The sequence below is a fragment of the Fusarium vanettenii genome, assembly GCF_000151355.1.
Source record: "Fusarium vanettenii 77-13-4 chromosome 12 genomic scaffold NECHAsca_15_chr12_5_0, whole genome shotgun sequence".
Taxonomy (NCBI): domain Eukaryota; kingdom Fungi; phylum Ascomycota; class Sordariomycetes; order Hypocreales; family Nectriaceae; genus Fusarium; species Fusarium vanettenii.
In genome coordinates this window covers 185,134-209,108 of record NW_003315870.1, presented here as the reverse complement: position 1 = coordinate 209,108, position 23,975 = coordinate 185,134, and the positions used below count along the sequence as shown (strand labels likewise).

Below are 23,975 nucleotides of genomic sequence, written 5' to 3'. Positions count from 1 at the left end.
TCAGCCTATCGAGAACCGACATGAACATGAACAGCACTTCCAACCCGTCCCTCGCCCGGCGCCTCAAGCTATCGAAAACAGACAGGAACACGAACAGCATTTTCAACCTGTTCCTCGACCAGCTCCACAACCTATCGAGAACAGACAGGAACATGAGCAATACTTCCAGCCTGTCCTTCGCCCACCGCCTCAGCCTATTGAGAATCGACAAGAACATGAGCAGTACTTTGCGCCTGTTCCTCGTCCGCCCATCCCATCAGCGGAACCGCCAGCGGCCACCACGACGGTGCCAGGCTCGACCGCTCCGGCAGGTCAATACTACGCTCCACCTCCGGGGCAGCCATCATATGTTCAACCAGGGACGGGAGTGCCTCCTGCGCCTCAATACGCGCCTCAGCAAGACCCTGTTGCTGCACTGTCGAATCAAATGAACGCCCTCAACGTCCAAGGAGGGCAGCAGTACCCAGTGACACAATATGGTGGACACATGCCTGTTCAAGAACTCCCACGAGGACCACCAGCTTATCAAGCTACTGGTCCTGATTGGCAGGTAATGCCATACTGCCCCGAGAACAGAGTGGTGGGATACTCGCTCGACTGGTACCGTCTCCCAGATGTTCCCGAGTTTTTCGTCTGCACCAGATGCCACGCCGACCACATCGCAGCAACACATCTTACAGGTCAGTTTGAGCGAGTCAAGCAACCCGATGGTTCTGCGTCTAGTTGTGGCTTCTACGTACCTCGTGTGAAGGAGATCCTCTGGCCACAGGCTCTTCAGAGCAACGACCTGAGCGCCCTACGTGCTTACATGAAGAAGCGCCCAGAGGTACTTGCCTGCAAGGGGAAAGCCCAAGTTACCGGTGCCGAAGGTTTCAAGTGGTTCCAAATGGCACAGAACGAGATCAATGGCTTCGTTACGTGTGAGGCCTGTTACGAGGATCATCTGGTGGGCACACCATTTGAGCATCTATTCTCCCCTTCTCGGCCTCACCCCCAAGAGGAGAAGTGGACGTGCGACATGGCCATCCCATACGTCCAGAAAATGGTGACACAAACGGCAAAGCAGAACGACTGGCAAGGTTTCGTAGCCGCCGCCAAGAAGCGTATGGAGCTTCCGGTCTGCGATGGTGAGGCTGTTGAGGCTAGCGGTCGTACTTGGTACCTACCTCGCCGCAAGATCAAGGACATGTACGTCTGCGAGGCATGCTACATGGACAAACTATCTTTGACGAGGTTCAGTGGCGAGTTTGAGCCTTATATACGACCAGATGGCTTTGACGGCCTCATGGAAACACTCGGCCAACGGTGGAGCTGTGATTTTGCCGACAACAAGATTTCCATGTCGTTTGCTCTAGAGGGGGCTATCTACCAGCGCAACTTTGACGTCCTCTGGAATGCTGCTAATGCCATTCTCAATCTTGTTCCTTGTACCAAGCATGGTATTGTACGAGGCAAGTGGTGGACTGTGGCAGGCGGATGCCCTGAGCTGGACATCTGCGAAGCATGCTACAACGCCATCTTGATACCTGCTGGTGTCAGTCACTTCTTCGAGCAGGCGGAGAGGGATCAGACTGTCGACATTTTTTGCAACTTTTGTCCTTCAACGCCACGCTTTGGCGTGTTCCTTCTGAAGTTTGCCGAAGCACTCGACAAGGGAGTTTTCAGTTACTACTCGGACTATGTCAAGAAGTGGGCTGCTGTGCCTGTATGCCCTGGCATCAAGCATAGAGAGAAAGGAAAATGGTGGGGATATGGCGAGGCCCTCTTCTGTCCGGATTGCTACCTAAGCTTCGTGGCCGATACACCCCTTGCAGACTCTCTTCCCGTCAAGGATGTATACGATGAGCGAGCCCTCGTCTGTCAGATTTGGTCACCGAGAATGCGCAAGATGTGGCTCGAAGTCTGCGCAGCGGGACCCCCCGGCTCTCCAGAATCCGAAGTAGCGTTGAACGAGTTCAGAGCATTCGGCACCAAGCGCATGCAAGTCTACAACGCAACCGTTCCACAGATCGAGTTTATCCATGGCATGAAGATGCTCAAGATGCAAAACGCCATGCACCAGGGCCAACTGAGTCTCTTGTATCAAGGCATGAACTCCATGGCGGCTATCTCGGGGACGACGGATGGGTATCTCCACGGGAACAGCTCCCTCGGGTATTATGAGACTGAGCACGGTGCGACGGCTGCCCAGATGATGAACAACATGCATTCTGGTATGGCGGATGCGAATAGCGGAGGTGATTGGATGCAGATCGCGAGGTTGCAGGCTATGTGGATGGAGGTGGAGTGATGATAGGGAGAACATGAGATGACGAGTTTATGTTTATGTTTGTGATTGTCTTGCTTGTCTGTTAGAATCTATTTTGTAGCGTACAATTTCTCATATCGTCCCTTGGACCCATATCCTCCCCTCCGCGGCTCTGCCTAGTCCCTCGTAAACACGGGCATGGTATCCAGAGGAGACTCCACAGTCACGGTCTTGCCTCCTTCGTGAACCGTGCCGTCAGCGCCCTTCCACTGAATACCCTCACCAGGGAGATACACCTCCCTAGTCTTCTGTCCTGGGTTCAGGATTGGTGCCACAAGATACTTGGGCCCGTACATGTACTGATCCTCAACAGTCCAACACTTGCCGTCTCCCGGGAAATCGTAGAAGCAAGGACGCATTATGGGATCACCCTTCACGTGAGCAAACTTCATCAAGCCTCTCGTGTACTCCCTCAGCTCTTCACGGATGTTGAGGTACTTTTTGCAGATGCCGTACACCTCCTCACCGTAGGACCATACCTCGTTGGGGCCACCAGAGAGACAAAAACTTCCTCCTGTGGTGCCCAGCCTCGGTTGCTTCGGTTCTCTGTCTCCATGCAATCGCATAACCGGGCAAAAGGTTCCCCACTGGAACCATCGAACAAACAGTTCTCGGAAGGCTGGTTCATTGGGATCACCACCATGGAAGCCACCAATATCAGTAGTGAACCAAGCCAAGCCAGCAATACCCATGTTCAGGCCAGCGGCCAACTGGTTGCGTAGACTGCCCCAGCTGGACGCAATATCTCCGGACCACACGAGGGCACCGAACTTTTGACTTCCGGCCCAAGCACACCTTAGGAGGTTGACTATGTTCTCTTGACCGGCTTCCTTTTGGCCCTCGTAGAAACCCTTGGCGTAGTCGTAGGGGTAAATGTTACCGACAGACAGGTTGGGACCAGCTGCATAGCGATAAATGTCAAAGTCGTAGACAGTGTACTCGGGTTCCGCTTCATCAAGCCAGAACACCTTGATGCCCTTTTCGAAGTAGTTGCGCTTGACTGCATCCCAGACAAACTGTCTCGCTTCCGGGTTTGTGGCGTCATAATGGATTGCGTATCCGCGACCTTCCATCGCAGCCCGAATGCCTCTGTCTTGTCGGATGAGGAGGCCTCGACGGAGCATATCGTCGTAGTTCTCTGATTCCTTCTCTACGGTGGGCCAGATGGAGACCATAAGTTCGATGTTCATGGCCTTGAGCTCGGCAACCATGGCGTCTTCCACTGTCAGTGTATGGCCACATCATGAGAAAGATACAAGTACTCACCAGGATCGGGCCAAAACGTAGGGTCGAACTTCCAGTCTCCCTGGCTTGGCCAATGGAAATAGTCACAGACGATGAGATCAATCGGCAACTCTCGTCTCTTGTACTCACGTGCGACCTCCAGCAGCTCCTCTTGAGTTTGATAACGGAGCTTGCACTGCCAAAATCCGAGTCCATACTCAGGCATCATCGGCACTCGACCAGTGACGCCTGTGTAGGCCTGGATGATCTCAGCGGGTGTATCACCAGCGACAACCCAGTAATCCAGCATGTCGGTCGAGTATGCCTCAAAAGTCGTTGTGAGCTTGCTGAAGACGGCTCGGCCAACTCCAGGATTATTCCAGAGAAATCCGTACCCAAGACTTGAGAGTGCAAAGGGGACAGTCGCTTGCGAGTTCCGCTGCGCAAGCTCCAAATCCGCACCCTTCAAGTTGAGGAATGGTTGTTGGTACTGACCCATACCGTAGATACGCTCATCGGGGTCTTGAGATTCGAAGCGCATGGTCAAGTGGTAGTCGGGAGATCCTAGGCGAGGCTTCCACTCGCGAGCTTGGATTCTGAGGGAGCTGCATTTTGGGTCGAGAATGTCCAAGCGATGACGGGCGAATTCTTCTAGAAGGACCTTGCCGGTTTTGGTGTTTGAGATGACAATCTTGCCACGGCGGCTGATGTCGGCCTTGATCTTGCCGTTGGTGATCGAGGCCGAGCTGCCTTGGATGTCGATGACTGGTGTTGACGCAGACGGCTTCTCAGTCAGAGCCCATTCTCTCTCAGGTAGAGTGGCTAGGCAGGTGGCACGAATTCGAAGAGAGTCAGGTCCCCATGGTTCGACGTAAAGGATCTCGGCATCGAAGCGGAACCCGAGCCGACGGTTGTTTTCATTGGTGAAGGCAGGGTCAGGTCTGGTGCCGTACTCTTGGTTACCGGCAGTGGAAGAAGCCATGGCCAGGGTATAGTAACAAGGGTTGATTCTGCTGGTGTGTTGATGCTAGAAAGGGATGGCAAACCTCTCGAACGGGAATATTCAGGGAAAGGTTTAATACCACCAAGAAATGGACCGCGTCATGATATGAGCCAATAGCAAATGGGCCATGATATTAGGCAGAATGTCCCTGAAGATCGACATTGCAGCTCGGAAGCGGTCCAAACAGAGATCGATACGAAGCTTCCCCCAGCTTGTGTTATCAGCTGACAATGAGATGGAAGAGGGGTTATGCGGGGGAAGTGATACGATTGATACCCGATGCTACCGGCCAAGACGACCGGTCGAAAGAAGGAGAGCGAAGGATGATTGTAGGTTGGGGTTAGGCCCGTTAGGGTCCGTTTCTCGGAGTCCGAGGATGCTGATTCATCTTCGTCATCAAAAACGTTAACGAGGCTTGCTGCACCTTCGGCCGACCGCCCTTTGCAAGGGGTTGGCTGTTTTGCGTCCCGAATTGAAGGCGACGTTGCGTGGGGGGCACAAGAGGAGTCTCGCTTACTTCTAGTCTTTCCAGGAGTCATTTAGCCTTAATACAATAGTGTAAGTCCTAGTCAAAGACAAATGTGACTACGTAGCTATGGAGGTGGCATATCGGGAACTAAACGCAAGGAGGGCTTGTCCAGATGCTTCCCTGTATGTTGTCTATTACGTACAGGTGACACACTCAACTCTCAAGCCCTGCTCAAGCTGAAGCGGCTTGCAGAAATAGCCTCCCTGGTGTTATTATCCGGTATGGCCTTGGCATACACACCTGAGGCGGAGGCTCCGCCTCGGCTCTATCACTGACCGGGGTAGACCTTAACCCCGGATCGGCACCCTTAAACTTAATCAGACTAGCTAAATTTCAGCAAAAGTTGGGGATCCAAGGTCAACCGGAGCAAGAGCCGAGGGTATCGTGTATGTCCGGGCACCGCGCCCGTATAAATACATAGCCCAGATCCCAAACAGTACACAAGTAGATATCATCCATAGCCGGACTACTCGAATCTCTACTCCAGTCATGAATCCAACCACTAGTAAAGATGATGCTGTTGACCATCAGCTCGAGCATCATGACGATGATAACCCCAAGGCCCAGCTGCACTCTCTGGAGGAGGCTCAGGCTGCGTCGGCTGCGGAGCATTCCACCACCCTGCGGCAGGCTCTGCGCGAGAACTGGAAAGCAGTCTTGTGGTCTGCCGTGATCTCGCTGACTATTGTCATGGAGGGATATGACCAGAGGTTTGTGTACTCTACAGTTGCTGGAAATATGCTAACTTTGTGTTGTGTAGTCTCATGTCAAATTTCTTTGGCTACCCGACATTTCAACGCAAGTTTGGATCATATGTAAGCAAGATTCTACTGCAACATCTTTCTTAAACTGACAGACGATACAGTATCCAGCGCAAGACACTTGGCAACTCACTGGAGCTTGGCAAGCCGGTCTTCAAAACGGCACCAACTCTTGTGTGGTAATCGGGGGCTTCATCAACGGGTGGGCATCAGCTCGCTACGGCTACAAGAGGGTCCTTCAAATCTCACTCGCACTGATGACTGGCTTCATCTTCATCTCCTTCTTTGCCGTCCGGATTGAAATGCTCCTCGTCGGCCAAATGCTTTGCGGCCTTACTTGGGGTGTCTACGCAACTAGCGGGCCGGCCTATGCCTCCGAGGTGGCTCCCCTTGCTCTACGAGGTCATTTGACCGTCTATGTCAACCTCTGCTGGGCCATGGGCCAGTTCCTTTCAGCTGGCGTCCTCAAAGGCATGCTTGCTTATACATCAGAGTGGTCGTGGCGCGTCCCCATTGCCATTCAGTGGATGTGGCCTCTTCCCATCATCATTGCTGTCACGATGGCTCCTGAATCTCCTTGGTGGCTCACTAAGCGGGGTCGGTACGAAGATGCTGAAATGTCTCTAATGCGGCTCTCTAACCGATCTCGCGTTGACTGTCGAGCTACCGTATCCCAGATGCGACACACAATTCAGCTTGAGTCCGATATTCAATCTGACTCCAGCTATCTCGACTGCTTCCGAGGCGCGAATCTACGACGAACAGAGATCTGCATGATTGTCTTTGCTGGCCAGCAACTATCGGGCGCTGTGTTTGCTTATACGCCAACCTACTTCTTCATTCAGGCTGGTATTAGCACGGACAACGCTTTCAAGATTGCTATTGGCAGCACAGCAATGGCTTTCCTTGGAACTTGTGTCTCTTGGATCTGGCTCTCTTACTTTGGCAGACGAGTGTTGTATACACTGGGCATCACCCTCACAAGCTGCTGCCTCATTATTGTGGGCATATGCTCCGCCGCGTCGTCCACCTCAGGCGCCCAATGGGCTCAAGTCTCGTTTGTCTTGGTCTGGAAGCTCGCCTACTCCATGACGGTCGGGCCCATCTGCTACGCCATCATCTCCGAGACATCCGCGGTCCGTTTGAGACCCCAGACTGTGGTGATTGCAAGGAACACCTACGCCATGGCCCAGATTGTGGCCAATGTTCTCAATCCCTACATGCTCAACCCCATCGAGTGGAACTGGAAGGGCAAGGCTGGTTTCTTTTGGGCGGGAACTTCGGCCATTACTGCCATCTGGTCATACTTTCGACTTCCTGAGACTAAGGGTCGAACATACGAGGAACTTGATATTCTGTTTGAGAAGAGGGTCAATGCGAGGAAGTTCAAGGAGGCATCTGTGGATGCATATGGCCTGGAGCATTAAAGTGAGGGCGAAATGAACATCTATTGGCTGATACGGCAGGGAGGCCTATATCTTGCTTCTCGTTCCAGAGCATCTCTCTAGCGAACCAGGTAGCCTTATCCAGATGCATCTGTTCATTCTCTGCACCGTTCTAGTTCTTCACTCTCCACTTTTCAAACGTTCTGTCCTGAGGTTTCCCCAAGGTCCCTGCACTGCAGTCTTGAGTAGTTAACAACAGTGCAGCCTCAAGTCTTCCAAACCCTCAAGGGCTTCTCTCAGGAAATATCTCTTGACCATTGTTTTGCCTTCTTCAATTAGCATCTTTAAATCAAACATATTTGCCTTAGATCTCTCTCACATTTAACAGTCCCGGGTCAGTCCAAGGCCAGTTCCATCGGCGCAGGCAACACATTGCTGCTTTCCATTGACGCAAGGCTCACAGAAGAAGCCATCGCGAGTGCAGTCGAGCTGGGGGGCGGGAGCAGCTGTGACAACGGCGGCAAGACCAAGGGCAATGATGGCGAAGAACTTCATGATGTTGACAGATGACTCTGAAGGATAGTTGTAGGATGGTGTTTAGTAGATTGCTTGTTGTTGTTTCTCTACAACTCTTCTTCACGCTCAGCTCGCTTTTATATCTCTAGAGACAAGCAACCCGCGTATAAAGTCCAGTACTCAGCTTCCATTCTCGTCAACGGAGCATCATCTTGATCCAAACTGAATGCGGCTCCGCTTGACGTGGCATTCATGATGCTATAATGCATCACACAGCTGTATACTTACATATTCAGAAACTGTCATGAACAAAACGAGAAGTAGTTACGTTGATACAAAGGCAGATCTAGATACCTCCCGCCAAAAAGCGCAAGGGTGACATGCAAGTTTCCGCATCGGGCATATCGGCCGATGTATCCGAGATGACGAGATGATGCTATTGCTGGAATTTCTGATAACACTTCGGAAGTCGGCTTCGGATAAGTTGATAACTCATGAAATACGCCAAGACGGAAAAACGACTGACTTTTGACTTGTCATTCAGATACATACGGAGCGATCGCTCGGGAAGACTTGAAAACGCACCAGTAAGAAGCCTACCAGATTTTTTCTCGTCACTTCTCTCTACCGGAGACGGATAATGCCCCTCCATCTTTTTACGGAAGGCTGCCGAATGGTCACTGTTTTGGCGCGTCAAGTGAAGCTTGGCTACATAGTTGACTTATCCGTATTGAAGACCATTTCATCTATGGGGGCTGCAACAACGTTCGATACCTTTGACTTTTTTATTGCCAGGGAACTGGGCATGCTGCCATAGGTCTTGGGACCACCTACAAGTCTAGTTATCCACAGGCTGAACAATAGCACCTGCACGTCCCTGATCAAGCCCATTCAATGCCTTCATATCCTCATCATCAAGATCAAAACCAAACACGTCCGCATTTGCCTTGATACGTCCGGGGTTGTCACTCTTGGGCAAGGGTATCCACTTCTTCTCAAGACAGAACCGGACCAGAACCTGGCTTGTAGTGATGCCGTGCTTCTTGGCAATGCCCACGAGGGTCTTGTCGTCGGCCTTTGTGTTTCGCACGAGTGGGCAGTATGCCTCGACAACAATGCCGTTCTTTTCGCAGTACTCGACAATTTCTTTCTGTTGCATCCAGGGGTGAAGCTGGGCAAAATTTCAGTACAACCATCTTTTCTGAGGGAAGAACGCTCACCTCAATCTGATTCGCATGAGGCGGCCACACTTCAGCATATTCCTTGAGCTCTTCGATGTGCTTGATGCCAAAATTGCTCACACCAATACTCTTTGCCGTGCCCTCTTTGTAAAGTCGCTCAAGAGCTTGCCACATCTCCTTTCTCGCAGCTACGCCACCATTAGGGCTATGAACCAGAAACAGGTCCACGTAGCCCGTGTCTGGATCAAGCAACTTGACGCTCTCCGCGCACTGCGCGTAACTCTTGTCGACAGAGCCGCCAGGAGACAGAATCTTAGTAGTGAGATAAATATCTTTGCGGTCAAGACCTGACTTCTTCACGGCCAGGCCAACCTCCTTCTCGTTGCCGTAGTATTGTGCTGTGTCGATGTGGCGATAGCCACATTCCAATGCAGTCAGGCATGATTGGATGCACACATCGGTTGGGGACCTGTAGACGCCAAATCCCAGCTGGGGAATCTTGAGGGAGTTGTTCAGCGAGAGAGTGTCGGAAATTGATCGTTTCGCCATTTTGTCGCTTGGTTATACCACGAAGTTTAGAGAGTCGTGAGTGACAGCAGTTTGAGTGATTTTCCCAAATGTCGGCTGTTATCTCCGATCTGCGAAGAGGGGTAGTTATCGTGTTGCATGAGCTGAGACTTGGGTTGTTGTTTTCCAGGCAGTGTTACTAATTCAACAATGACGAGCGCGAGGCGCGTCGTGAAGCTCCAGTAAGAATGAGGGAGCCGAGTCAATGACGTTTCAACTCTCTCTTCCCATCGTCCACCCTCAACGCATCCGCAATTGCTGGGTCAATGATATCATATCATTCCTAGACAAAATAGTTCACCCACTAGTTACTTTCCGGGAAATAGATTCTAGCTCAAAGCCTTCTGAACAGGCTATCGTCTCCTGCCTACCTATCTATCTCTGAACATTGGACCTTTGCAATCATCACCATCATGGCCAATATTGAACCCACCTACTTTACTTGCACGCTTGGGGAGGCTTTGAAATTGAAACAACAAGCCGATGGCCCAGTGCAGTCGTACAATAGGGTGATTGACTTGATCGACACGCAAGCAAGGACCAGGCCCCAGTCTCCAGCTCTTGGGTTCGCATCACTGGACAATGAAGAATCTACTCGCAACGGTGAGTTCAACAGAAATTCTTCTAATGCATTCCCTAATCTCAGCAGTATTCCCCCGTGTCGTCTCGTTCCACGACCTTTGTGAACTGTCGAAATGCGCCGAGCGAGCATTATCCCGCTGGGTGGCCTCCTCCAAAGATGGCAGCTCGACAGTCGGATTACTCTGCACCAGCAGTTTCGACTTTGTGTTCACTTTTTTGGGTCTTGCGCGCTCGGGGTATTCGGTTTTACTATTGGCGTAGGTCAATCCACGCGGATACTCTGGACGAATATCTATCTAACGACCCTTGGTAGGCCACAATTGGAACCCCAAGGGATCCAACATCTTTGCGAGACGTTAGGCGTCACGAAGATATTCGCAGACATGGCGCATCGAGATAGAGCTTCAACGGTATCTGGTATCGACTTCCTGAGGACCTTGTCATGTGAGGAGCTTCTCGGGTCTGGACTTCCAAAAGAACCTCAGCGAAGCTCCGGGACACCTACGGACTTTGAGTTACCTGGATCCACCAAGGTGCCTGACATTGCCTACATATTCCACACTTCAGGCACTTCATCAGGTCTTCCAAAGCCCATCCCTCAAAGCCAACTCGGCGTCGTTGGGGTGCTACCAGTATTTCCCGGCGAGAACAAGCCTGCCACGTTCTCAACCACACCACTCTATCACGGAGGCTTGGCAGATTGTATGAGAGCCTGGACGAGCGGGGCTATGATTTGGTTGTTTCCTGAAGGACAGGCTCCTATCACAGGAGCCAATATCTTGAAGGCCATCAACTTTGCTCGCAACAAAGACGCCGCTCCCATCAAGTACTTTTCGTCAGTGCCGTACGTTCTTCAGATGCTTGCTGAGGAAGCCCAAGGCATTCAAGTCCTGAAATCAATGGATCTGGCCGGTGTTGGGGGCGCCGCTCTACCTTCCACCGTGGGCGACAAGCTCGTTAATGCAGGGGTGAATCTCCTGTCGCGAATGGGAAGCGCTGAGTGTGGGTTCCTCATGTCCTCGCATCGGGATTACACCAAGGACAAAGAATGGCAGTTCCTCCGGGCCATCAATGACACTCAACTTTTGGAATTTGAACCTCGAGAAAACGGGCTCTCGGAACTCGTGGTGAAGCCCGGATGGCCGTTCAAAGTCAAGACGAATCGAGAGGATGGCTCCTACGCTACCTCGGATCTCTTCGAGCCCCACCCCTCCAAGCCAAATGCATGGCGGTACCACAGCAGGGCTGATGCTCAGATCACACTTGCAACTGGTAAAAAGTTTGATCCCTCGCCAATGGAAGGTAGCATCTTAGCCTCGGCGAATCTGCTACAAGACGTGCTCGTATTCGGGAGCGGACGAGACTACACCGGTGCTCTCTTGTTCCCTGATTCGAATAAAGTCCCTCAGAAGAAGGTCATTGACTCTGTTTGGCCGTATATCGAGCAGATGAACATCGCCAGCCAAAGTCACGCTCGCATCACCAAGCCTATGCTGTTGGTCGTGCCCGTTCGCGACGGCGAACAGCCGCTTGAAAAGAGCAGCAAGGGTACAATCCTCCGACGCCAAGCTGAGGAGAGATATGCAAAGGAGATTGAGCTGGCTTACAAACTCAGCTCTAATCTATCAGCCTTCGGTCAGGTCGTAGACGAACAGCTGGCGGAAACAGTTTCGGGATGTTTTTTGCGAGTTCTGGGTCGGAAGCCTAATCCTGATCAAGATCTCTATCGTCAAGGTGTCGACTCCATCGCTTGCATCCAGATACGAAAGCTCATCGAGTCTAATTGTCTATCTCCGGGTATGACCCTACCCATGAACGTCATTTACGACCAAAGTACCATCACTGCACTGGTGGAATACTTAAGACGTGTTCGGGGTGGGCACAAACTCGAAGAGCGAAACGGAGAAGAAACGCGGCTACAGTCCATGCATGAGCTTGCTAAAAAGTATGGCTCTTTTGGAGATGTCGAAATAAAGCCTCGCGTATGGCAGGGCAATTCTGTTGTCCTTACAGGAGCCACTGGATTTCTGGGAGCTCACATGCTACACCTCCTTCAACATGATGCTCGAGTCGACAAAGTCTTTTGCCTTCTCAGAGCTAAATGTCCACAATCTGCCCATGAAAGGGTTTCCAAGGCCCTTATCGACCGTGGCATGCCTGGCTTGGAGAACTTCGAAGAATCGGAGACCAATGACGACAAGATCGTTTGCCTACCGTGCAATCTATCGAGCGAGGATCTTGGGTTATCAGAGGAACGAAGACAGCTCATCATGGATGAAACCGCCATCATCATCCACTCAGCTTGGGCAGTCAACTTCAATCTCCAGCTCAACTCATTCGAAGATCAGATTGCCGCAACGCAGAACCTCCTCAAGCTAGCAGCTGTAGCTCAGGCACGATTAATATTTGTCAGCTCAATAGCGGCGGTTAGCAATTCGGCTTCTACTCCTGTACTGGAGAAGATCTCTCAAGACCCCTCTGAAGCTTCACCGATGGGCTACTCTCGTTCAAAGTGGGTTGCTGAACAGGTTTGCGAGTCTGCAAACAAGCAATTTACGAGTGAGGAAGACAATCTCGCCACGGTTGTCCGCATCGGTCAGTTGTGCAGCAATGATGCTGGTATCTGGAACGCAAGCGAAGCGTATCCTCTCTTGCTGTCAACGGCACGCGTAGCTGGGTGCTTGCCCGACATCCTACATGAAACCCTCAATTGGCTACCCGTAGAACAGGCTGCCCAGTCGATCATGGAGATTGCCTTTCCTGGTCATGTTACGGAACCGGAAAACAGTAAATCACTGTCAACCACGGAAACCCGGGTCTATCATGTCTTAAACCCACACAGCAGCCCTTCTTGGAGTCAGATGCTGAAATGCATATCAGGCAATGAGAGGGAATCTACCTTTGAGATTGTAGCTCCTCGACAGTGGATGAGCCGGTTGGAAGAAGCGTTGAAGGAAAGAGAGGGCAATCATCTGTCCCAGGCTCTGCTAGCGCTGTGGAAACAGAACTATTGCCAAGGTGAGGGCCATGAGTGCAAGGTCGGAGAACCCCAGCCGGTTCCTGTATTTGACCTGTCTCACACGCAGCAAGTCTCTGCAGCAATGCGAGAGGTGAAGCCATTGGACCGTGAGCAAGTTCTGAAGATGTGGAAGTGGGTGTGCGAGGCAATCAAACCCTAGAGGTAGTTAACTTGGATGGCAGGCGAGAAAAGATTGAGTTGATGAAAACTTTTGCAGGTTTTGGACTAGTATTTCCCTTGAAAACAATTTGATATCAATGTCGCCAACTCATGACAGATCGCAACCTTAACACACTCAAGAAACTCGGTTTTCTGGCCCAGGTATCCCATCAAGGGCCAGGCTTCAACTATAACAAAGAACACATTCTCAAGAAGTTCCATCATCCCAAGGCTCAACCTTGATCTTAAGCGGCAGATGAAGCAAACGGTGTCCCGAGTCATTCGGCGCAGGAAGCTGGCCACCCCGAATATTCATCTGCAGGGACTGGTGAAGCAGTCTTGGGGCAGCCAGGTTCGCGTCTCGCTCATTTCGCAGAGCAACAAACTCGTCTGAGGTGATGCCGTCCTTGACGTGTTTGTTCTGCTCCCTATGCTCTTGAACTGTCATGAATGGCATAGGGGCGCCTCTCTCTTCTGGAGGGTAGTCGTGGCCCGTCCAGATCTTGACGTGGCTAGGCATGGAGAGGAGCTTTTTCCCTGATTCATACAGGTCGCTTGCGCTGCCTCCTGGAAAATCGCAGCGAGCAGTGCCAATGTCTGCATGAAAGATTGAATCACCACAAAAGACGTTGTCTAGTTGTTTGTTAGCCTGCGCATGTCAAGCTCAATGCATCGGTACTCACCTCCAATCTTGTAGCCGAGATGGTCGGGGGTGTGGCCGGGCAAGTGAATAGCCATCGCCTTCAAGTTTCCAATATCAAAAGTTTCGTCATCATCAAAGAACTTGTCAAAGACACACTCATACTCCTTGGCCAGGACACCATATCCCTTGCCGAACCTTGCTTGCACCTGATCGATGCGCTTCCCAATTCCGATGAGAGGCTTGTGCCCTTGCGATTGGGTGAGGCGCTTCTGAAGGTACGCAGCTGCAGTGATGTGGTCGGCATGGGCATGTGTCTCCAGGATCCTCTCAACCTTGTAGCCCTTGTCCTTGACGAGGGATAGGATCAAGTCGGCTGTTTTGGTGGTGATGGCCTGAGTGACGGGATCATAGTCCAGGACTGGGTCAATGATGACGGCGGTGAGAGTAGATGGGTCAGCTACCACGTACTGCCATGTCCCTGTGACGGTTTCAAACAGGTCATGGATCGTTGGTTCACCGGAGGCACTAGCCTGAGTCGTGTAGGACGCATGACCTTGGGTGGCAGTCCGAGGCATGGTCGCTTGGGTAGCCATTATCGGTCTTTTGCAATGTATTTGGCGCGTGGTTGTTGTTGATGTTGTCAATGACCGAGAAGCAATTACCGTCTTTGCCACTTGTTGATGAAAAGGGCAAATATGTCTGACTGAACCGTTCAAAATGGATGCCCTTGGAGCTTTGAGTGGGGTCAAACGTCGGAAGGACTTCATGGTGTCTTTAATGTCGTGATGGTCGCTGATTGATTAACAATTGAAGGGCGATCAAGAATGTTTATTTGCAATCAAGTCCAAGTGGCAATTGACTAACGATGATGTTTTGCGGCTGTTGGCGGCTCGGATCGTCGGGGACCTGTCATCAGCTCGCCGACCACCCGAGGGAGAGATAGCCGACCTACGGTGCCCGTGATTGGACACATACGTCATTGTGATGGGTAGGGGGTTTTGAACCTCTTGCGATTTGAAAAGTGTCTGAGATTGCATTAATACGGGCTTTTTGGCATTCCGGCCTTTTCCGTGTTTGACGGTGCAGGGTAGTTGTCGGGCTTTGAAGAAATTGAAGTTCAGCTGAGGGAGTGCGTTGAAGGTGGCGTGATGGCTAAGTTGTGAAACGGTTCATTCACCTACTTCACAATCGGCAATTCTTGGTGTAGTCTTATAGGGGAGAGGAAGACGAGGAGGATGTCTGTCATGGTGATGGTAATTGCTTGCATTGATCGCCGTAAGCTGTCAAATGACTGTAGATTACACTCGACCAATGATCGGTCAGCGGTTGAGCTCCCCGAGAAGAGATCCTGCACAGTCACCGACAGCCTCTCGGTGAGCGCACCCTCGGTGAATCTTCCGTTTCACCTCGTCTCAAGGTCCAAACCAAACAACACAGCAACGACTCATTCACTCTAACGAACCAATGGACTCCCCTCGCTCCAGCGGAAGACGCCGCCCAAGAGGCCAGAATCATCAAGACCCGGACCATCGGCGAACGACCCCTGGCATCACGCCATCGCTGAGAGTTTTTCCCGCAACAACTTAGCCCGCAATCGGCGACCAACCGTTGCCGCTCTTTTGATAATCCGGCCCGAGACTTCCCCGAAACGGCTAGCCCGGGCACCTCGGGTGGGTACGTACTTTGAATTGATAATCCCGGCTCCACTCAGACACTTTTTAGCTGCCGGGCTCTTCTTGTCGATTTTCTTTGATCACCAACAACCTCATTCTCAACCTCATAGAACAGCCCACGATGCTCCGGAGTCGCGTGACATTGGCAGCCCGTACTGCTGGGCGATCTTTCGTCCTTGCTGATGCCCGCCGGGGTTTCGCTACTGCTGCCTCGACTGACGCTCCAGCTCCCAAAGCTGCTGCTCCCAAGGCCGCTGCCCCCCAGGCCAAGGCTCCTGATGCGCCAGTCGCTCCCGTGAGCAGGGACCACAAGGTCGTGGTCATTGGTGCTGGTTCTGCTGGTATCTCCATCAGCCATCAGCTTCTCCGAACCGGCAAGTTCGGTCAGGATGACATTGCCGTTGTTGATCCCGCCCAATGGCATCACTACCAGCCCGGATGGACCCTGGTCGGTGCTGGCCTCAAGGACAAGGAGGACCTGAAGAGCTCGCTCTCTGAGCTTGTCGACCCCAAGTTCAAGTTCTACAACGTCAGCGTTGAGGGTCTTGCCCCCGAGGAGAACTCTGTCAAGCTCGCCAACGGCAAGAAGATCAGCTACGACCACCTTGTCGTGGCCCCCGGCATCAAGATCAACTACGACAGCATCAAGGGTCTCCCTGAGGCCCTTGCTACCCGGGATTCTCCCGTCACCTCCATCTACGGTTATGAGACTTGCGACAAAGTTTTCCCCGCCATTCAGCGTCTGCAGAAGGGCAACGCCATCTTCACCCAGCCTGCTGGCGTCATCAAGTGCGCTGGTGCTCCTCAGAAGGCCATGTGGCTCGCTCTGGACCACTGGAAGCAGACGGATCTGTACAACCCCGAGGACGTCTCCAAGTCGCCTATCAAGATCAGCTTCGCTACCGGCCTCCCCACCATGTTCGGTGTTCCCAAGTACAGCGCTGCGCTCGAGAAGCTCCGACAGGAGCGAGGTGTCGAGGGTCTGTTCCAGCACGATCTCGTTGCCATTGAGGGCAACAAGGCCATTTTCGCCCGTCCGGACGGTCAGGAGAACGTGACCAAGCAGTTTGACTTTTTGCACGTCGTCCCCAAGATGGGCCCTCATGCTTTCGTCAAGAACAGCGCTCTCGCTAACGAGGCTGGCTATGTCGATGTTGACGACAACACCACCCGCCACAAGAAGTTCGCCAACGTCTGGTCCGCTGGTGATGCTTCTAGCCTGCCCACCTCCAAGACGGCTGCTGCCGTCACCTCTGAGGCTCCCGTTCTGGTCGGCAACCTGCTGCGAGCCATGGAGGGCAAGGAGCCCGAGCCTCTGTACGACGGCTACACCTCTTGCCCTCTGCCAACAGAGTACGGCAAGTTGATGCTGGCCGAGTTCAAGTACGGAGGTGTTCCCAAGGAGACGTTTGGAGATCTGTTTGGCATCGACCAGGCCGTTCCCCGCCGCTCTTTCTACTATATGAAGAAGGACTTCTTCCCGTGGGTGTACCAAAAGTATATGGTCAAGGGACAATGGGGCGGACCTAAGGGATGGATCAACTAGAGAAAAGTCTGGGATAGCGTGTACATTACTGCATAGGAATATATCACGGAGTTGGAATTCATGAAGTGTTGTGCCAGGATGGCCGTAAATTGCAGAGCCTCATTAACGGTATTTAAATGTCTTGGCTCGGGGCACGGTGAGCACATTCTCTACGTACTGGCCCACGCCTCATGACCGACAGCCAACCTCAATATCTGGCAAGGTCGCCGAAACCATCTGACTCACCTTGCCTGTATATGGTCGCCGACCCTAAAATCGGGAATCGGCGGGCTGAAAGGGGTTTTTGGACGGCCACCGGGATGATATAATGCCTGTCTCCCGTCGGTCACCACCATTCTGTCTCGCCGAGGACTGACGCGTCGAATGACATCAAGTTTTGGATTGCCTTGTGACGCGAGGGCAAGGTCTAATCAGTCCATCTTTTGTCACTGCTGACTTGGGACATTGCACCTAAGATCTGAGACTTAATCGTGGCCGTTCTGTTTATCGTGTCGGGGTATTCAAGTTGCCTGATTCTTACGACAGGATGAGTAGCGCGGCAGTGTCAAGTGAGACGGCAGTTGAAGTCTTGGCATCGAAGATGGAAAGGAAGAAGAACAACCCTATCCGGTACCCCTTCTGGTTTGGCGGGAGTGCGACTAGCATGGCTGCATGTGTCACGCACCCCCTGGATCTTGGTATGTTGCAGTGCTTCTTGTCTATTTTTGGTGCTGATCATCTTTAGTCAAGGTAAATCATGAATAAATGATACATCTATGATTGGTGCTGAGGAAAGAATAGGTCCGGTTACAAACTCGAGGCCCCGGCGAGCCAAAGAGTATGTTTACGACTTTCACCAAGATCCTCAAGACAGAAGGACCCCTTGGCGTCTACAGCGGAATATCTGCCTCTCTTCTCCGGCAGATGACATACTCCACTGTTCGCTTCGGCATCTACGAAGAGATGAAACAGCGAGTGGTTAATGACGCAAGCTTTCTCTCACTTATCGCCATGGCCACATCGTCTGGATTTGTTGGAGGCATTGCGGGCAACTTTGCAGATGTCCTCAACGTTCGAATGCAAAATGACGTGGCGCTTCCGGTTCACCAGCGCCGAAACTACAAGCATGCCATAGACGGAGCTGTACAGATGGCCAGAGAAGAAGGGTTGGCGAGTTACTTTCGAGGATGGCTTCCCAACAGCAGTCGCGCAGCCCTCACAACGGCGAGTCAACTGGCGACCTACGACGTGGCAAAGAGGCTGTTGATCGAACACACGCCCCTGGGTGATTCGCTGACGACACAATTATCGGCATCTTTCATTGCTGGGCTAACGGCCGCGACTGTTACGAGTCCGATTGATGTAATCAAGACAAGGGTCATGTCTTCGACAGGTGATGTTGGTGTTTGGCAGATGGTAAAGAGTATATCTCGAAGTGATGGCCCTGCGTGGGTATTCAAGGGATGGGTTCCTAGCTTTCTGCGTCAGGGGCCGTGAGTATCTTCAGCCAAGTGAGTTGAGTGGAGCGCTAACTTCTTTAGGCACACGATTTGCATCTTTTTCTTTCTAGAGCTGCATCGGAAGACTTATAGAAGACTAAAGGGGCTTGATGAAAGCAGTGTGTGAGAAAGGGCCGTGTTCCTCTCTTGTAGGTGTTGTATGATAGATTGGGGGGGTGCTTTCACCAACAGCAGTGTTTGTTGTCTTGCGGTGGGAATTGAGAGATGCAAGAATTCGGAAAATATTTGTTATCTTCAGGGTATATGACACCGAAGTGTCCATCAATTGCAGTGCTTCATTAACGGTATCTAGCATCCGCAGAGGTATCCAATGTCATTCATTATCCGTCATGGAATTTCTCGTAACTCCTCCACAGCTGGAGACATATCCAGCAAGCTATTTCACAGCAGACAGAGCTGCTTGCTTACAGAACATAACGGAAATTGGGGTTCTCCTTGTCAGTCAGATCCTCAAAGGCGTGAACCATGCGGTCATCAGCAGCTTCTCGGACACCAGCAGCGGCCATCTCGTCACGTCGCTTGTTCTCGCGGCTGAGGTGCCAGCGGAAGTAGATGAGGATGAGAACGAGGGCGGAGTAGCAGCCGAGATGGGTGGCGAAAGCAGTGTGGTACGTGGGAGCTTCTCTGGCCTGTTGGCTAGTTAGTAGATGTTTCGGAAATGTGACAAGGAGGGTGACATACGAGGAAGACCTGGCTACCAGCGGCGTTTCCGGCACTCCACCAGATAAAGTTGTTGGCAATGACAAACGTCTTCTTAGTCTGGCCAGCGACGTTACGGGACATCATGCTCAGACCCAGAGTCTGGGCAGACCAGAAAGAGAGGGTGATGTAGTAGCAGATGAGGAGACCAACAGAGGTGCTAAAGTTGGTGTTCTTGATAGTCTATTTCACAGGTTAGTATCGAAGTGAAAGTATCCAGCAGGGCGTAACTAACCATAATCAGGATTGTGCCGATGAAAGAAGGTACAACAAAGCCCAGCATGATGTAAATGTTCTGGTTGAACTTCTTGACGAGCCAAACGGAACCAAGCAGAACAATGATGATGTAGAAACCAAGAACCATGGCAAGGAGTTGAGTCTCCAGGGTAGAAAAGTTGAACGCCCCCTTGATGATAACGTTGGCAAAGGCACCAAGACCGCTAGTGGGGAAGGTGGTACAGAACTGGATACCAGCATAGCACCAGGTCTGAGGATCCTTGAGAGCCTCGATGGCCTGCTCCTTCTTAAAGGTCTTGTTCTGAATACCGGTCTGGTTATCTCGCACACGCTCAATCATCAGACGCTTATCCTCCTCGCTGAAGCACTTGGCTCGCATAGGAGAATCAGGCATCCACCAGCCGACGAAAATACCAAAGATGAGGGAAATAATGGCATAAGACAGGAACAGCCACTGCCAGTTCTTCAGAGGTCCAGAGTCGATCAGCGTGAAGCAGTAGGCCAGGAGACCACCGACGATCTGCTGGGCGCCGTTCATCATGTACCAGTATGTCACACGAGAGGCCTGTTCTTCACGGCGGTACCACATTCCTGAGAGGACGACGAAGGCAGGCTGGCAGGCGGATTCGAAGATACCGAGGAGGGTGCGGACGGTGATGAGGCCGGCCATGCTGCTCGTGGCGGCGTGGCAGCCGAGGACGATGGACCAGGCGATGATGCTGAAGGAGAGGTACTTGGCGACGGGGACTCGGGCGATGATGTAGTTCTGGGTGTTGTTAGTGGGAGTGTAGCTGGGGCTGAAGTTGAGGTTCTTACCTGGGGGTATTCGACGAACAGGATACCGATGTACACACAGGTTGTGAGCCAGGGCCAGTTGGGACCAGGTTTTCTAGTGATTGTTAGAAGTTGACGTGTAGAATTGGACATGTTTGCTTACCCATCAGGAAGAGCCATTCCTACATCCGCAGGCATGTTCATAATGGAACTATCAACAGTCAGCTTCAAACTACTCATACGTCAAACCAACAACATACGCAAACGACAGCGTTCCCTTGTCAATAGCCTGCAAAAAGTACGTCGTAATCATGACCAGCAGCACACGCTTGTCAATCATCCTGCGCAGACGCGTGCTCTCCTCAGGGGAGATGTGGATGGCTTCGCCTCCAGCATACTTGGCCAACTCCTTGTCGATCTTGTGATACTGGGTCTGATCACCCTTGGACACATCCTCAGCAATAGAAGCCTTGCGCTCAATGTCCTCCTTGTGCGTGGAGGCGGCCTTGGGTGCGCCCTCAGTCTCTGGAACGTTGGACATGGTGAAAGAAGACTTGGGGAAGAGGTTTAAGAGGAGCTGGAGAAAGACAAAGAATGAGGGGAGCGGTCGGGTTACCTTTTAACTTGGCCTCCCCTCTCGGAGCCTGTCCATGTTGGGTTTCTCCAATGGAGTCTCGATACCCTTGTTCCCTCGAATGGGGTGACATTCCGTGGCAGATTAAGTGTGATGGGGCTCCACTCGGTTCACGAGCCCTCTTTTTTTTTTTCGTGTCCCCACGGGGGAAAGGTGATTAGACCGAGTCAGACTCGTCTGGGGGCGGGGACGGTGAGGAGAGAAGTTCTGGGGTATCTACGAGGTTATCTGATGGTTTTGGGTCAACGTCGCGAGGAGGGGATTATCAGGTGGTAGTAATTATGGCTTGCTTATCTGAATAGTATCTATCATTTGAGATATTAACGTCTTATCATCTGCATGAACGGTCCGACGCTTGTCAACCGCTGGCATTCTCTCTCATCTCTCCCCTTCTCCGCCCAAAAAAAAGCGAGGAGGTCGCCACACCAACACCCCCAACCCCCAACTCGGGGATGATTCCTTGGCTGGGGAGTTGGTGCCTTAGCCGCTCGACTAAGGACTGCCTCCTCCTCTCGACCGCTCATTTCGGCGCATAGCCCACCGATGCTACGGGCTCGGGGCCCCAGGTTCTTACTTTGTGGGGGGGTGCATCCTCGGTGTGACATAAACCGAGGCCCTTGCTCCCGGTTTTTTTTCCACCAGAGAAAGGGAGGGTTATCCCCCGGTTCGAATACCACCCCGTTTGGCGGAATCAGGCAGTCTTTTGTGCGGATCTGGATAGAAGGCCCGACGGGATATTCGTATGATTTGGGTTGCAGTTAATGGGTAGCATGCATGACAAGAATGGGTCGATCAAGACTTTTGTTTGTCAATGTCTTGATATGTGGACGTGTTCCCAGGTTTTTCGTTTGCAACATTCGACTGTCCGGACCACGATCGAACTATGACGCGTCGAGACCCGATAGAAGCCATCGAAATATAGCTACACGATTGCTACCGCCATCAGACGAACGAGCCCAGCGATGTGAAGACACGATATAAAACCATATCCAACTATATTCCTGTCGTGATTCGCGACAAGTGTCGCTCAACGTCGTCTGACGTGTGTCGTCTATCGTCTCCAAAACGCCACGATCGGAAAATACTCAGGCTCCCGCGCTTGGCGATGCGGCGTCTGCATCTAGACCAACGGAATCGATGCATCAAGGCCAGGATACTCCAAATTCCAAGAATTTTGAAGGCCAAGATGTTGGAGCGGCGCGAAACCACCAAAGGATGCGATTCCCCAAGGCCAAGATTGGGGAACGCCTTGGCGGCCTTTGGAGCGCACGAACTATTTTCTTACGCCCTCGTTTTCTGTGCTATTCCTATTCTTCTCATTTGGGAATCTGTCAGCTTTGGAGATGCATCTGCAGGCATGGTAACGGCGGTCTTGTTGGCTAGACACGGTTTGCCTGCACTACGGCCCTACCGTTAAGCTTAAATCAAGATTGTGGGGATAATATGGATGCAGAGAAAATCGCGCATTGGCCCTTTCGTATGAGAAGTTGTGATCTAACGCGATTATTCTGCTCTGATCTTTAAGAAAACAAATATGAGTTGATGTCCTGCGTAGTCAAAGGCGCGTTCGAGTGCCAAGAATTCGCCAAACCCCAAGGCCAAGAATCGCGTTTTGGTCGTGTTTTGGTCGTGTCACTCTAGGGTAGCTGGTATTCCCCCATCAAGACGCGTCTGCGAAAAAGCACTTTGCATACCTACCTAGGTAGAGTTAAACCAAGAGTCGGGTAGAATTATTGGAGTATCTGGGTTTCTAATATACATGTGCTCTTCTTCTTTGAATGGGTAGGTTTGGTCTTTGCTAGGTGTATAATATGCCAGCACGTAGAATAACGTGACATTCCAAACAAGAGTCCGAAAAATGTTCCACTTTTTCATTTTCCACCCTTGAAGTACTCAAGCACAGGCCAATGACAACGTCAACCTTCGTACGCCGTAAACGCCTGGATAGCCTCAAGCAAAATGGCAGAAGTCTCATGAGGCTTGCTCAAGAAAGGCGAATGGCTGCTCGCAATCTCCCGATACGTAATATCTCCCCCCTCATCCCTCGCCTTTTGCGTAAACATCTGCTGCACCTCGGTAGGATGCGACCTATCCTCAGTGGTGGCGAGATACCAGACAGGCACCTCCTTCCAGCCAGGATATCCATATTCAGCACCTGTAGTGAAGGCCTTGAGTGACTGCGGTTGAATTTTGTCGACCCAGTATTTTCCCTCCTCCTCGGGGAGGTCGTGGTAGAAGAGTTCTCTCGGGTCGACTGTGAGCGGCGCGAGGCCCGTCTCGAAGTTGGCCTCCCAGATGGGTGGTGGCTTACCACCGAGGGCGTCAAGAAAGGTGACGCCGCCGACAGCGAAGCCAGTGGCGATCATGAAGAATCCGATGACACGTCCAGTGCCTTTATCCTTGGGCTTCGCGGTGTAACCCTTGAGGGCACTGGCTCCGACGGCGCCGCCGTAAGAATGAACTACAACAACCACGTTGCGTCCTTGGGTAGTCTCTGCCTTGATTGCATCTTGAATCGCATGGACGTCGTCTCCAAAGGTGGCCTCGGTGTTGGAGAAGACAGTGGGGAGGGCCACGGGGACACATTTAAAGTCCTGGGCTTCCATGGCCGAGACGATCTTGTGCCAGCACTCAGGGAGATGCCATGCCCCGGGGACAAAAACGAGAGTTGGTTTTTGAGACATGATGTTGTAAAAGTGAGATTTGGTTGCAGGATGTAGTGAGAACTGTGATGAGTGAGCCTGAGAAGAGGTGGCTTGGGCATTTCCTTATATACATAAAATCCCACACGAGCCTGTCGATCTAATTCCTAAGGTCTGACGCCGTGGACCCTTAACCGGGCCTTTTTCGTCGGTTGTGAACTAATAACTATCAACCCCCGACGACTATCGCCAACTCTTGGGTTGGACGGCGGAGTTGTGCTCGTTTATTCTTCTGAAAAGGGTTTAGCTCCGAGATTTGGACCTTTCTGCGAGTCACCAGACGGGCTGACGCTTACTCGGCCCCACACGGAGCTGAGGGTTGATGTGCTTGTTA

At 51.9% G+C, this 23,975-nt stretch overlaps 11 protein-coding genes across 11 annotated transcripts; 5 read left to right on the top strand and 6 right to left on the bottom strand.

Annotated features, from left to right (window-relative positions):
- Positions 1-553: 553 nt before the first annotated feature.
- On the top strand, positions 554-2,402 carry NECHADRAFT_73005 (uncharacterized protein; the record flags this gene model as incomplete). The annotated part of the gene is made up of 1 exon (XM_003047352.1): positions 554-2,402. One exon carries the CDS (start codon positions 554-556, stop codon positions 2,288-2,290), a length of 1,737 nt encoding a protein of 578 aa, XP_003047398.1. The 3' UTR covers positions 2,291-2,402.
- A 22-nt stretch (positions 2,403-2,424) lies between these two features.
- NECHADRAFT_53871 (uncharacterized protein) lies at positions 2,425-4,514 on the bottom strand (the record flags this gene model as incomplete). The annotated part of the gene is made up of 2 exons (XM_003047163.1): positions 2,425-3,530; positions 3,575-4,514. 2 exons carry the CDS (start codon positions 4,512-4,514, stop codon positions 2,425-2,427), a joined length of 2,046 nt encoding a protein of 681 aa, XP_003047209.1.
- Positions 4,515-5,553: 1,039 nt separating this feature from the next.
- Positions 5,554-7,252, top strand: NECHADRAFT_97753 (uncharacterized protein; the record flags this gene model as incomplete). Its single annotated transcript, XM_003047351.1, has 4 exons — positions 5,554-5,583; positions 5,632-5,774; positions 5,825-5,879; positions 5,930-7,252. The coding sequence occupies 4 exons, from the start codon at positions 5,554-5,556 to the stop codon at positions 7,250-7,252; spliced, it is 1,551 nt and encodes a 516-aa protein (XP_003047397.1).
- A 339-nt stretch (positions 7,253-7,591) lies between these two features.
- NECHADRAFT_87638 (uncharacterized protein) lies at positions 7,592-8,378 on the bottom strand (the record flags this gene model as incomplete). The annotated part of the gene is made up of 5 exons (XM_003047162.1): positions 7,592-7,782; positions 7,887-7,984; positions 8,015-8,025; positions 8,279-8,298; positions 8,345-8,378. 5 exons carry the CDS (start codon positions 8,376-8,378, stop codon positions 7,592-7,594), a joined length of 354 nt encoding a protein of 117 aa, XP_003047208.1.
- A 186-nt stretch (positions 8,379-8,564) lies between these two features.
- On the bottom strand, positions 8,565-9,456 carry NECHADRAFT_54021 (uncharacterized protein; the record flags this gene model as incomplete). The annotated part of the gene is made up of 2 exons (XM_003047161.1): positions 8,565-8,897; positions 8,947-9,456. 2 exons carry the CDS (start codon positions 9,454-9,456, stop codon positions 8,565-8,567), a joined length of 843 nt encoding a protein of 280 aa, XP_003047207.1.
- Positions 9,457-10,439: 983 nt separating this feature from the next.
- Positions 10,440-13,235, top strand: NECHADRAFT_54322 (uncharacterized protein; the record flags this gene model as incomplete). Its single annotated transcript, XM_003047350.1, has 1 exon — positions 10,440-13,235. One exon carries the CDS (start codon positions 10,440-10,442, stop codon positions 13,233-13,235), a length of 2,796 nt encoding a protein of 931 aa, XP_003047396.1.
- Positions 13,236-13,442: 207 nt separating this feature from the next.
- On the bottom strand, positions 13,443-14,452 carry NECHADRAFT_53803 (uncharacterized protein; the record flags this gene model as incomplete). The annotated part of the gene is made up of 2 exons (XM_003047160.1): positions 13,443-13,867; positions 13,918-14,452. The coding sequence occupies 2 exons, from the start codon at positions 14,450-14,452 to the stop codon at positions 13,443-13,445; spliced, it is 960 nt and encodes a 319-aa protein (XP_003047206.1).
- Positions 14,453-15,671: 1,219 nt separating this feature from the next.
- NECHADRAFT_105688 (uncharacterized protein) lies at positions 15,672-17,150 on the top strand (the record flags this gene model as incomplete). The annotated part of the gene is made up of 2 exons (XM_003047349.1): positions 15,672-15,722; positions 15,822-17,150. The coding sequence occupies 2 exons, from the start codon at positions 15,672-15,674 to the stop codon at positions 17,094-17,096; spliced, it is 1,326 nt and encodes a 441-aa protein (XP_003047395.1). The 3' UTR covers positions 17,097-17,150.
- Positions 17,151-17,676: 526 nt separating this feature from the next.
- NECHADRAFT_54115 (uncharacterized protein) lies at positions 17,677-18,701 on the top strand (the record flags this gene model as incomplete). The annotated part of the gene is made up of 4 exons (XM_003047348.1): positions 17,677-17,773; positions 17,821-17,825; positions 17,877-18,568; positions 18,617-18,701. 4 exons carry the CDS (start codon positions 17,677-17,679, stop codon positions 18,699-18,701), a joined length of 879 nt encoding a protein of 292 aa, XP_003047394.1.
- A 221-nt stretch (positions 18,702-18,922) lies between these two features.
- NECHADRAFT_87632 (uncharacterized protein) lies at positions 18,923-20,846 on the bottom strand (the record flags this gene model as incomplete). The annotated part of the gene is made up of 7 exons (XM_003047159.1): positions 18,923-18,971; positions 19,004-19,224; positions 19,277-19,477; positions 19,530-20,297; positions 20,348-20,420; positions 20,469-20,516; positions 20,566-20,846. The coding sequence occupies 7 exons, from the start codon at positions 20,844-20,846 to the stop codon at positions 18,923-18,925; spliced, it is 1,641 nt and encodes a 546-aa protein (XP_003047205.1).
- Positions 20,847-22,855: 2,009 nt separating this feature from the next.
- Positions 22,856-23,623, bottom strand: NECHADRAFT_53835 (uncharacterized protein; the record flags this gene model as incomplete). Its single annotated transcript, XM_003047158.1, has 1 exon — positions 22,856-23,623. The coding sequence occupies one exon, from the start codon at positions 23,621-23,623 to the stop codon at positions 22,856-22,858; it is 768 nt and encodes a 255-aa protein (XP_003047204.1).
- Positions 23,624-23,975: the final 352 nt, after the last annotated feature.